At 36.0% G+C, this 13,902-nt stretch overlaps 1 protein-coding gene across 4 annotated transcripts in view; it reads left to right on the top strand.

Moving 5' to 3' along the window:
- The window catches only part of Fyb1 (FYN binding protein 1), a 128,102-nt gene that overhangs the window by 90,567 nt on the left and 23,633 nt on the right, over positions 1-13,902 (top strand). For all 4 annotated transcript variants that reach the window (XM_070041081.1, XM_070041080.1, XM_070041079.1 and 1 more), the window contains exons 4-10: positions 2,025-2,071; positions 3,860-3,879; positions 4,363-4,397; positions 5,729-5,849; positions 7,659-7,818; positions 8,421-8,565; positions 13,427-13,449. In XM_070041081.1, the coding sequence (XP_069897182.1) occupies positions 2,025-2,071; positions 3,860-3,879; positions 4,363-4,397; positions 5,729-5,849; positions 7,659-7,818; positions 8,421-8,565; positions 13,427-13,449 (551 nt within the window). The remainder of the gene's footprint in view (positions 1-2,024; positions 2,072-3,859; positions 3,880-4,362; positions 4,398-5,728; positions 5,850-7,658; positions 7,819-8,420; positions 8,566-13,426; positions 13,450-13,902) is intronic.

Raw genomic sequence — 13,902 nt, 5'->3', positions numbered from 1 at the left:
GCTCTTTCAAGCCCCAAGACTGGCAAAAAAAAAAAAAAAGGAACTTAACTTTCCACTCTATAACTTTTTCTACTTGTACATCTTGTAATTTGATTTAAATAAGAATTATTTCCAAGAAGAATCTTTGATTAATGATTTGACAACACAAATAGCTCAGACTAAACACAAACCAATGGTTTTATCTGCAAATTTAGATAAATTATATATTGAAAACTTAAGTACATTCATGAATTTTGTAAAAGTACTTTGCAGAACAGGTTTAAGCCATCATGGAAAAGGGAGAACTTAGTTTCTGAGATGTTGATATGGAACTAGCTAAAGGACATTCAAATAAATATATGTATATATGTATGTAAATATAGATATAGATGCATATATATATATATATATATATATATACATTTGAAATTCAGAAGAAAGGCCTGGGATAGAAATTTCAACAGAAATCAACATTAAGATAATGTATGAAGGTGCTGGACTGTATGAAACGATTCAAGAACAGTTCTTGAGTTGAAAAAAAAGAAGATACACACACATACACACACACACACATACACACACACACACACACACACACACACACACACACACACACACACACACACACACACACACACACACACACACACACACACACACACACACACACCACACCACACCATAAGCCACAAAGGAAATTGTGGGACAGTGGCCAGAGAGACAAGAAGACAAGAGATTTTTTTTAAAACAACCCAAAGAAGTTGAAGGACAAAATGACCAACACTGACAAGGGCCACCAAAGCAATGAAATGAAAGGAACTGAGAGGCATCTAGGAGATAATTAAGATGATTTAAGATTTTTTTTAGAGTAATTAGAAGTGGCAATATCAGACAGATTATGGCCAAAGAAGAAATAAGGGAAAGGAGAGCAAGGAGAGTCAATGAGTGTAGTAGGGGTGTTTTAGCCTGATTGTGGAAAAGGAGATTATTGTCTTGTAACACAGAGGATGCAGAAAGGCAAAGAGAAATGTTTATTATTAATAGCTGAGAATAACTTTATCTTTAGCGCTAAGACAAGAAGGAAGGAGAATATAAATAACAGCACATGGAAGAAAAGGTATAGTTGAAGAAACACAATTGCTGAGAATTCAGGCGCAATTGAGAACACAGATGGGGAGAACTTTGGAAGAGAGACAGTAAGGAGTACTATAACTAAAAACAAGTTTGCAGGTTATGGGGATGTATTTTCTTAAGAGAATTCATATCCAATCCTGGCTTTTTTATTGGTGAAATAATAAACAAGTCATCTGACTATAGGGGAAAAGAAAGGATCACAAATTTAGGAAAGTGTAAGGGTTTTGAATAAGTATTGAAAAGAATTATGTGATAGAAGGTTGATTAGAAGAGTAATGAGATTATAGAATAGACTGGAGGGTAAAGTTGAAGATATCAATTATTTGTAATGTCAAGAGGACTAAAAAATTAGTAATTAAAAAAATTAGTAATGTTCTCCAACAATGCCAATCAGTCTAAAAATAAGGATGGAAAATGGAGGGTTGCGTAAATCATTAAGAATTTATGGGTTAGAGTATTGATTGTGCTGTTAAGAGCAATTGAAAGCCAGGTGCTGGTAGCTCACGCCTGTAATCCTAGCTACTCAGGAAGCTGAGATCTGAGAACTGCAGTTCAAAGCCAGCCTGAGCAGGAAAGTCCCTGAGACTCTTATCTCCAATAAATCACTAGAAAATGGGAAGTGGCCCTGTGGCTCAAGCAGTAGAGCACTTGCCTTGAGCTGAAGAGCACAGAGACAGCGCCCAAGCCTACAGTTCAAGCCCCACGACCAACCAAAAAAAAAAAAAAAAGACCAATTGGAGTTAAGTAGTTTAGAGTGAGTTTGAAGAGAAAAAAGAAAGATCAGAGGGGAGGGAGAGGAGAGAGGAAGGGAAGGAAGGAGAGTTCCAACAATAATGTGTTTTATTTTCTCTTCTTCATTTTACAGTGAACCTTTATTTGTTTCAATTTCACTTTTTCTTCTTTTATTTTAGAAGCCCTGTAAATGAGGAAAATCAAGATAGCATCGTGCACTTTGATGGTAAGGAGCAATCTTTTCTTTTTAATCTCTGGTATACAACTTTAAATCAATCACTCTCATAATGTCATTAATGATACAACATCATTGGTCCATTCAAGACCCTTCTTTTATTCTCTTGAATCTCCATGACTTGTTGCCTTACTTTTTCTCCCTGAACATGGGTTAATATTCTCATGTATTTACTGTGCATGTCATGAGCATACATATACATAATCTACATAAACAGTACATTATTGGCTACTCTATTTTTTGTTTTCTGGTATCATTTCCTATGAATTCTATCACTTATATTTGGGCCTTTGAGTTTTTTGCAGTCCCCTTTGACAACATCATAGGAATCTAGATTTGTTACCTTGAATATGGAGTCAGGTTTTTCTTTGCCATACATTCTCACTAGTTCATTGTTTTTCACTAATTTTCAGTGCCACTCTTATACCATATGGTTTCTATATGTGTGTGTATAGAATATGCATATCTGTTTGATGTGTTATTAAGGTCCTTAGTCTGTTCCTGTTGTCATTCTTATACCAACAGTACATTTTTATTATAATTGTTCTTTTTTATTTTATTTATTTATTTATTGTCGGTCGTGGGACTTGAACTCTGGGCCTGGGTGCCATCCCTTAGCTCTTCAGCTACCACTTGAGCCACAGCACCACTTCTGGTTTTTTATTGGTTTATTGGAGACAAGAGTCTCATGGACTTTCTTGCCTGGGCTGGCTTTGAACTGTGATCCTCAGATCTCGGCCTCCTGAGCAGCTAGTATTACAGGCGTGAGCCACTGGCACTTAGCTTTATAATTGTTCTTTTTGAAAATTTTTTTTATTGTAGAAATACTGTACAGAGGGGTTACAGTTACATGAGTAAGGTAATGAGTACATTTCTTATCGAGCATTGTTACCTCCTCCTTTGTTTTTCCCCTACCATCCCTTCCCTCCCCCCTCCCATTTTTCTAATTTGGGGAGGGGAAGAGCAGTAACACAATGCTGAAAATAAGGATACAGGTTGACCCATTGTAACAATGAGATGTACAAGACACTATGTTGAAAACGAACTTTATAATTGTTCTTAATATGTTATTGCTCTTAATAAGAAAATATGTCTTAATGGTGAGACAAAGAAAAGGAGGACCCTATGCAATAGCAATATTCACAAAACAATATGTTGGAAATGATCTATATAACTGGGGGGGGGGATCGGGAAGAGGGAAAGATGGAGAAAAATGAAGGAAGGGGTAACAAGTTAGACACAAAATGTAATCATCACCTTACTTAGGTAATTGTAACCCTGCTGTACATCACCTTGACAATAATTTTATTTAAAAAAAAGAAAATATGTCTTGATATCTGGTACAGTTGGTATTACAATAAACTCTTGAGTAGTAAAATATTTTAAAATGTAATTAAATTTGTCTCATACATGAAAGCAAATCTAGAGGAACACTTAAGTCAAAAGTATGTATTACTTTTGATTTTTTTTGGTAATACTTTGTTCCATGAAAGCTCATAGAAACAATGTATTTGCCTTATAAATAGGGTAAGAATAAGTGTGTTAATTTTTTGGAGCTTTTGCTTTATTTTATAAAAATGTACAAAAAGGTTTGTACCAGGTTACAGGTATCAAAAGAATCACAATGAGGATCTAAGGCACATATTCTACTTTGTATCTCTCCGCCAACTATAAAACATTGGATTTTCAACTGTTTTAAATAATATCATATTTAATAATCATACATTAAAGTGTTTCTTAATTGCAGTATATTAAGTTTATTCTATTTTAATCCTTTAGGTACTGGAAACCTAGAAGAGGTCAGATTTTTTTTTTAATTTCTCTTCTTAAATTATATGGCTAAGTTTAAGAACTATTGAACAATTATTTGTAACTTATTTCCTATGGATACAAACCAAACAACTAAAAAATTATACATGTAATGGTGACAGTGTTGCCAATTACAATCTTATTTTATGTAACTTGCTTGAGACATAACACACCAGTCAGTACACTGACTCAGTAATCAGTGTTGAACTCATGTCTTGCTGTATCTGGATGACATGACATGGAAAGACACAGTCTTTTGTACCTGCTTTCTTAGTCTATCTCACAAGACAAAAAAAAAAAGAGACAATCGTGTATGTATATATATATACAAGTTATACAAATTATATTTGTATATGCAAATTATACAAGTTCACAAATACGGCTTAACAAAATATCGTATCAATTCAATATGTGTATCTTTGTTACCTTTCAGAACAATCAAATCTAATTAGTCTTGATGTTTTTCTTGACAGGAACAAGAGAGTGAAGGAGAAACATATGAAGACATGTATGAATTCTATTTTTCTAACCAGAACATGTTTCTTATAAGATGAACATGAGATTTTGTAAGAGGAAGTGATGGTTTAAAACAATACTAGAAAGAAAAACTTATGTTCATATGATTGGCATGTAGTGACAACCCATTATCTAAACAGGGGAGACTCCTGTGTTGTTTTACTTCTTTGAGGATTCTGGGAAGGAAGACTAGTAGAAAGACTCAAGAGAGGGAGTCAGACATGGGAATCAATAGTTCTTGCTCTTAGTATGCCCTGAGCCCATGAATTTTTTACGTTCTTCCCCTGGGCACAGGGCACTATGAGATATAGTTTAACACATCACTCAGATGCCAAGTTCCAGCTTCCTGAACAATGTATGGGAAAAAATGGCTCCAAACATGTTTCTAGATGGAATAAGAAATACCTTAGAAAGGGGGTAAAAGTAGAAATGAATATTTTAAATTGTATGTTCAGCTTGGATATCTTCATTTTCTCTACTTAATTCTTTTTTTTTTTTTTTTTGTCAGTCAATGGGCCTGAACTCTGGGCCTGGGGGCTGTCCTTCAGCTCTTCAGCTCAAGGCTAGTGCTCTACCACTTGAGCTACAGTGCCACTTCCAGTTTTCTGGTGGTTTATTGGAGATAAGTCTCATGGACTTTCCTGCCCAGGCTGGCTTTGAACTTCAATCCTCAGATCTTAGCCTCCTGGGTAGCTAGGATTACAGGCATGAGCCATGGGCACCCGGCTTTCTACTTCATTCTTTTTTTTTTGGAGGGGGGGTCCAGTCGTGGGCCTGAATTCTGGGCCTGGGCCCTGTCCCTCAGCTCTTCAGCTCAAGGCTGGCGCTCTACCACTTGAGCCACCACGCCACTTCTGGCTTTTTATCTGCTTATGTGGTGCTGAAGAATCAAACCCAGGGCCTCATGCATGCAAGGCAAGCGCTCTACCACTGAGCCACCTTCCCGGCCACTCTACTTCTAGCTAAAGGTTTGGAATCAAAGTTTGCATGAATGCCTGTGATTGCATGCTCATGTGTGCCCATGAAAGAGAGAGATACATAATCCTATTCACACCGGCATGCAGCAAGGATGGACTCTTTCTACACAGTGACTTCCACTTATTGGCACAAGTTGAAAGGGGGATATTCTTGGGGGTGTCCCTAGAAGGCATCCTCAACTGTTGCCTTCTATTACCTTTAAAAATAATCTCACATACCTAGGATTTTAAAAGCCCACCTTCACCTACACTGCAAGGTCCCCTTTTGTGGAGGATAAAATAGTGAAAGCTGATCCATTCATCCACACTTGCACATACAGAGACTCCTGACAATTTATGTTCACAGAGAAGCTTCCAAAGAACGGGAGAAGAAACGAGAGAAGGAAGAAAAGAAAAGATTAGAACTGGAGAAGAAGGAGCAGAAAGAAAAAGAAAAGAAAGAACAAGAGTTAAAGAAGAAATTTAAAGTAAGGCTTCCTTGAAGTAATACCTTTTTGTAACTTTCACACAAAAATGGCAGCATTCTTAAAAACATACATACTTAGAGAAGTATTTAACCATTCTTTTTGAAACAGGACCGATCTTTGTGACAGTTCTTTCTTTGTCCAATATGCTACCTTATCCTTGTACTAAAATATATATGTATGTGTACATATATGTAACATATATATAATAAAATCCAACTAAAATATATTTTGAGGGTATATAGTTACTGGGTATCCAGGAACTTTTGTTGATTAACTGAATGAATATTCAATTACTGAAATTCAGCTTAGTTCACCTAGTTACGCATTTCCTAGTGGCCTATTTATGCCATGAGTATAGGATTACACATGAGGATGGGTGGCCTGATAGCACATAATTTAGTCATGTAAGTTACACAGTGTCTCCTGGAAGAACCAGACCTATCCAGGGTAACATTTCTTTGAGTTACTTCAGTTGCTGGTGTCTGAAACTGGTCTTCATGTTTGCCTTTATTAACTTCTAATACCTGCTGCTTTGCACTCCTTTTATGGATCTCAATTTCTGAACTCTGTCCTCCTTGATCTCCATAACTGTGCGACTTCTAATATTACTGCAGCTAAAGTCTCTACTCCCCGGTAAGACTCCCTACCTTTGCCATCTTTGATGACATATCCAATTTTATATGTGTCTAGCATCTCAGATACACTTAGGGTGATTATCTAAATCACAAAACTAGTCACTTTAAGAAGAATTCATAGCATGTTTGCTTTAAATATTCCTCCATAGAAATGATAAGAATGTGATTTGTTTATGTCTTCTCAATGCACTGATACAAAAAAATGGAAGTTCAGAAGCAGTTACAAGGAAAATATCCAGCTAAGAATCAGTTGGGTAGATGTAAATTAAATGCTAGCCCCTCATAGGAGTTATGTAATCTTGCAGTTATCATTTAACTTTGCTGAGACTCATATTCTGTTCTTTAAAATAAGAAACAGGTTATCTTTCTAGAAAGTTCTTTATTGTATTAAAATATTGCACAGGGATTATTTTACCTATTTTAGCTTCTCATTAAATATTGGAAATAACTCACTATATAAAAGTATAATTACAGTGTGGATAGTGAAATATTTTACTAACACACAATGCAGGTCTACCAAAGTTATATTTTAAGTAAAAAATTAATTATTTAAATAAAATCTATATAACATACTTCTTGAGAAATTGTTTACAATTTTCAAGGAATTGTGAGGTCCTTCTTCATATCTTTGGGAGAAATAAGTTTTACATTATTTTACTTTTTCACTCAAATTACATCTTTATTAAGAAAAAAGTGTAGAACTCAAATCACTAGAAAAAATTCTAGAAGCTTGTCCAACTGTATTACCTTGATAAGAGTTGGAAAATGAATTTATGACTATATAATTTAAAGGAGGATCTCCATCTACCAATGAGACCTCCACATATCCCAGTAAAACACATAGCACTCAGCATGGACTGTACATAAACAGTATAGGCTGCCTTTGCAGTTCTCATGCAAAGTTCTTGTGCTATTCTTTCCTGAATGCAGAGAACCTCTTCTGTCCTGGTTCTGTTTGGACTCTCTGGTTTTCTCCTAACTCTCTATAAAAACATTCACTAGGAATGACATTCTCAATTCCTAGTTGAAACCTTTACATGTTGAATATAAACAAGCTATCAAGTTGTGAGTTTATCTTTCAAAAGTGTCCTTCTTAAAGGTTTCCTGAATGATAAGTAAGCCTGTTTTTGTTTTTCTGTTTTGTTTCATTTTTGCTTTCGTTTTCTCATTGTAGCTAACAGGACCTGTTCAAGTCATCCATCAAGCAAGGGCCTGCTGTGATGTCAAAGGGGGGAAAAATGAACTAAGCTTCAAGCAAGGAGAGGAAATTGAAATCATACGCATCACAGACAACCCTGAAGGAAAGTGGCTGGGCAGAACTACAAGAGGGTCATGTGAGTCTAACTCACCTATAGTCTCAAAAGGTTTTCTTTTAAATACTCTTACAAAACTGTAAGCCTCAAGTTAGGAATATGTTCCTGGGGTGGATAGAGATAGGACAATCTAAAATGACAAGTATAGTTCTTTCTTTACCTCATCTGTATTTTTGCATGCAGAGCAATAGAAAGTTAAATATTCCTCCAGGAAAGACCAAAGGTCATTAAATGCTTCATTTGTATTAAAAGAAAATAAAGGTCCATATGAATCACTTTTGAATCTTTAAAATAGACAATAAGCTTACCCTAAAGTATAATTGGTAAGACTAATACAGAGTACAGCAAAATAGAGACCATATAGGCGGTCTATGTATCAGAATTGCAAGCAAATAACTAAGTGGAAATCCTTTCTAATGTTTATTAAACTGCTACCTTAGTGTGTGTGTGTGTGTGTGTGTGTGTGTGTGTGTGTGTGTGTGTGTGTGTGTGTGTGTGTGTGTGTGTGTGTGTGTGTGTAGTAAAGGGGCAAGGGGAAACGTACACAACTGATACTATATTTATAACATTAAAATATTTTAAGTTACAATTACCTAAACCCAAGTCTTTTCCTTTTATGGTAGATGGTTACATTAAAACAACTGCAGTGGAGATTGACTATGATTCTCTAAGACAGAAAAAGAACTCTCTGGGTCCCCTTTCATCACGACCTATTGAAGATGACCAGGAAGTGTATGATGATGTGGCAGAACAGGATGTTATTAACAGGTACGTGTCCTACCTACATTCTGTATCCTAGACTCAACTATCTCCTTGCCAGAGATTAGGTGAATGTCTTGATTGACTACAACCCTTCCATATTCCCTAGTGTTCTCTGTCAGGCTTTTGCTTGATGAATGACTTGAATAGGCCTGTTGCTACAATGAGAACAATAAAATAAATGTAAGATAAGATAAAATTTAGAGTTTCTTTACTATTCAGAAGACCTTGAAAAATGCAATTTTAAACCACAATAAATCATCACTTAGAATAACCTCAATATAAATGAAAGGTCATTTGAAACTCCCTACTCTGTTATTTTACTTACATAAATCAAATGTTCTAACAGGCCATTTTCTAGGCCATGTCATATGTATTGTTATTATAAAATACTTTTATAACATTATGGTTTGATCTTAGGTATAAACCAAAGGCAAAAATGATTTGGTAAAATACGATGCATAAAATAGAAAGGTAGACCTCGTTTTTGGGGGGGGTGGTTGCTATGAAATCTGAGGCCAAATAAATTTCTTGTTCTTTGAAAATATAACAGAATAAAGATGCATTTTTACTACAGTTCCAATGTATTCTTTAGAAGTAAAAACACATTCCTTATGATCCCTGGGTATCAACTCCATGTCCAACTTCCCATTGTACATTGCTCTGTTTTATTAGAATGACTTCTCCTCCAAAAAGAGTAAGACATCCACCAGGAAAATTCACTACCACCACCACCCCTTTGGGGACCACTGTTCAAATTCAAGCCATTAACAACTTTCCTTCTTTCACTTCTCACTCTTCAGCTTCCTTGCTCTCCATTTCTTCTCTTCTGTCTCTCTGGTCTAACTCAGATTTTCATTTTCATTTTTTTCCCTCTTTTATACATTTCCATGAATTTTTGTCCCTCTTCTTCCAGTAGTCTCTTTGTAGTAAAAGGCATAATTTTCTCTATTAGAAGGAAATAGAAGAAGAAAAAAATGTCCAACTATGTTAAGAATCCTCACTGCCTGTTTTCTAAATTGAGAAACCCTCTTATTGTGATTGCGAACATGTAATCTTTTTGCTTAAAAGTATGCTTGCACACTTTATGATGCAAATATAAAGAAGAATTTTAAAATTACCAACCATTTACAAATGCAGAACCACCAAGCTTATGCTTCTTGCATTATGCTTCTTATAACTCATATGAAGAACTTATAACTCATATGAACTTTTACCTTATGTTATCAGTTAAGCTTATTGCATTCTTCCTGGCAATTGTAGCTTGTTAAAGTGAATAAAATCTTGCTATGCCTTCTTATCATCTTCTAAATATGAAATGAGCAATATATATCAAAATATTCAATGCATGCCCCTGAGTCTGAAGTTCCTAAGAGTTAGTAAATTCCAGTTATAAGGATTCAGATGAAATTCCAAGCAGTTATATTCTACAATTTACAGAATTTTCTGGATGTCAGTATGTCCAGAAATGTGTTGACTTCATTTTAATATACTTTATTTTTAATTTATTCCTTTTGGAGGGCTTAAAGAGCTCCACTTGTATTAATAAAGACAGGTTTGTACTGGTATGTGTACGAGTAAAAATAAACTTACAAAAAGAAATTACATTTCTTTGTGCATAAACATGGAGCACAAAAAAGACAATGTTTTACTTAATGAGAAGCACAGTGTCATAATTCTGGCTAACATCCATCTTCTTGGGCTTATTTTTAATAAGAAAATTAAGAAGGAAACTGCTTCTATACATGTTTGGCTTAAAAACCAACAGCTGCTGCCAGAACAGTACTCATCACAAAACAGATCTTGTTCTTAGTAGACAGAGTAGATGACAAATGTAGCCAGCTGCTTTACCTGGCAAGAATAAGAAAAGGTTCCATCTTGTCTCTGTCCTCTTCTTATGCCACCTGCACCCTCAAATTCCCCACCTGCTCTTTCCCAATTCCCCTAGGATGAGAGAAATGATGTGTGCTTCAAATCTGAGAGCAGAATAAGGCTTAAAAAAATGCCAGGCCTAGGAAATGGAAATAAAAGAGACAATGGATGAGCAAATGCAGAAGTAGTATTCACTATACAATGTGTTGAAAATGAACTATACAACTTGCAGGCGAGGATATGAGGGAAAAACTGGGAGAGAGTGTGGGAAGAGATAGCACTGTCCAAAAAGAAATGAACTCATTACCTGACTCATTAACTGTAACCCCTCTGTACATTGCTTTTATAATAACAATGTTAAAAATTGACAAAAACTTGTGGACCCTGATAGCTATACTTCCCTCTTTATTCTTAATGAAAGTACCTGTAATGACTGTGAAACATGGTGAGAAAGGAAATTATATCTGCAAGGATCATTCTTCTACCACACAGCAAGCTTTCCTCTCTCTCTCTCCCCCCCTCCTTTCTCAACAAACACATACTGTCCCCACCCAGATTTTCTCCTCTAATCACTTTGCCATTACCTGTCAAATGTTTTACATTATAGATAAACTGTATAAGGAAGTTGAAGAATTGCTTTACAAAAAAAATAATAAATGGGTGACAGTTTTGTATCTTATTTTTTCTTGACAACTTTGTTCTTTAAGATTTGAGTGTGATCCAGGCTCCAGTGGCTCACACCTGCAATCCTAGCTACTCAGGAGGCTGAGATCTGCGGGTGGTGATTCCAAGCCAACCCAGGCAGAAAAGTCTACAAGACTCTTTATCTTCAATAAACTACTCAGAAAAATTTGGAACTGGTACTGTGGCTCAAATGGTAGAGTGTTAGTCTTGAGAACAAAGAGGCTTGGGGACAGGTGCCCAGGCCATGAGTTCAAGCCCCAGGACAGCATTTTTTTTTAAATGGCTTTAATAGAAAAAAATATAAAGTGAAGTAACTCAGGCTCAGAGAGACAAATAGCTCATGTTTCTCTACAAGCTAGATTTATAATGTGTATAGGATCATATTCATATACATACAGACAAACTGACTAAAGGATGATATACTTAGAGGAGGAATCCAAAGGTGTAATGCCTCTGAACAATTAATTGTTTATCCAAATGAATACAAGGAAGCAGACACATGTTGGGGTAGGCATACATAAAGAGGGAGCACAGGTGAGCAAAGGCAGTCATTATATTTAATATACACTGTGTAAAAATAAACCACATAACTTGAGGGTAAGCATGAAAGAGGGGACATGATGAAGAGTGACCTTGACCAATAAGCAGTGTATTCATAATATGACTTATGAAATTGCGACCTCTTTGTACAACTGCTAAATAATAAAACTAAAAATAAATAGAGTTTGGGTATGAGACCCTCCAAAAGGAATCATACTTGCCAGGAAAAATAACCATCTGAGATGTAACTGATTCTAATACCTACTTCTTACACAGAGAGAAGTCCCAGGGAAAGATGGCTATAAAATGGTCACATAAGCATGAAGAAACTATACTTCCATTTATTCACAAATTTCCTCTTTATTAAACACAATGTCCATAGCATACTTTTCTACAAAGCTTCTTTGGCCACACTATGGTTTTATTAACTGAAAATTTGTATCAGATCAGTCTTTTCTGCTTGGCTTTTAACATTAAGGAATCAGGTATGAATACATAATTTTCCTGGATGGTTGTAACATCAAACTGGTATCTGTTGCTCATGTATGATGCAAAGGCCAAAATTAGAGGGGTACAGCCGAGGATCTGGGCAATTCTGGTCATGTCACTGAATTTTTTAGAATGTGACTTTCATTTCTGTAAAATGAGAGACTTGAGCAGATAGATGACTCCTGAGATATTTCCTCATCATCTGTGTGTTCCTTCTTCTCAGAGAACTGACACTGAAACAGGAGATAAGGGCTAAAACAGATTGTTATTAAAACTGAAGTACTAAGCTGGGCGCTGGTATCTCACGCTAGTAATCCTAGCTATTCAGGAGGCTGAGATCTGAGGATCGAGGTTCAAAGCCAGCATGGGCAGAAAAGTACGTGAGACTCTTATCGCCAATAAACCACCAGAAAACCAGAGTGGCACTGTGGCTCAAGTGGTGGAGCACTAGCCTTGAGCTGAAGAGCTCAGGGACAGCGCCCAGGCCCAGAGTTAAAGCCCCACCGCCAACAAAAACAAACAAAAAAACGGAAACAGTAAAAACACAGAATATTGTGGAAGTAAATAAAAAAATAAATAAACATACCATATTAAAAAAAATAAAGATTTCTATTTTAAATAGAAATCAGACTCAGATTAAAATAGTGTGGCTGTAAGATAATGGGAGATAATTGAATTTAATGCAATGGTAATTGCACAATATGACTCTGCTGGTATTTTAGTGGTCTATCTAGGAATGATGTAATAACATAGAATTTGAAAACTGCCTCATGGGAAAGTGTTAAAAGCAAACAGTAAAATTGTTGTTTTGAGTATTATAAGTAATGCCATAACTTGATTCCTTTTTCAATTGTTTATCATGTTGCCCTGGTGTTGCGCTTCTATTGTGATTAAAAAACAAAACCAAAAAAAAAAAACCCAAAAAGCCATTTAGCCCGGTGCCGGTGGCTCACGCCTATAATCCTAGCTACTCAAGAGGCTGAGATCTGAGAACCGAGGTTCAAAGCCAGCCCGGGCAGGAAAAGTCTGTGAGACTCTTATCTCCAATAAACCACTAGAAACTGGAAGTGGCGCTGTGGCTCAAGTGGTAGAGTGCTCACCTTGAGCTGAAGAGCGCAGGGACAGCGCCCAAGCCCAGAGTTCAAGCCCCACAACTGACAAAAAAAAAAAAAAATCATTCTCTTCACCTAATAACTTTTACTTAGAATGTCATTCATCTTTTATACACTGTCCTTCTGAGAGCTATGTAATTCATATATTAAATATTTCTGATTTTTTTCCCTAGCCACAGTCACAGTGGGAGTGGAGGTAAGCCATGCACTCATTATTGCTTACAAGTTTCTTCACAAGTCTTTCCCATTTATGAGTATATTATGACATTTTTGCTTGTCAAAAATGAGGGGAAACTCAGTGGAGAAAGATTATGGGTCTATTAGTCAACGGCCTATATCTGGTTAGACCTGCTGAGCAGAGTCACCTTTTTATTCTGAGTCTGTTATGGATCCTGGACTGACCCCACACCCCATGTATCCTAAGTATCTGCGTCACTTTCAGAAATGTCCTTGTATGGATGACAGCTTACAAGACTGCCCTGACCATAGCTAGATTTCCAGCAATAATTTGAGGAATTTGAACCAATCTTTTCAAAGGTTCTCATTTTTCTACTAAAAAATAAATTTCAAGGTCACTATACATATTCCTCATGGGAGGTGCACAATAAATATTTGATCAATAAATGTTTGTCAAATAGCAGGATTCCTG

The sequence above is a fragment of the Dipodomys merriami genome, unplaced genomic scaffold (genome assembly GCF_024711535.1).
Source record: "Dipodomys merriami isolate MVZ:Mamm:240054 unplaced genomic scaffold, mDipMer1.0.p SCAF_30, whole genome shotgun sequence".
NCBI classification, from domain to species: domain Eukaryota; kingdom Metazoa; phylum Chordata; class Mammalia; order Rodentia; family Heteromyidae; genus Dipodomys; species Dipodomys merriami.
Note: the sequence above shows the minus strand (reverse complement) of the source record. Positions and strands in the feature narration are given on the sequence as shown.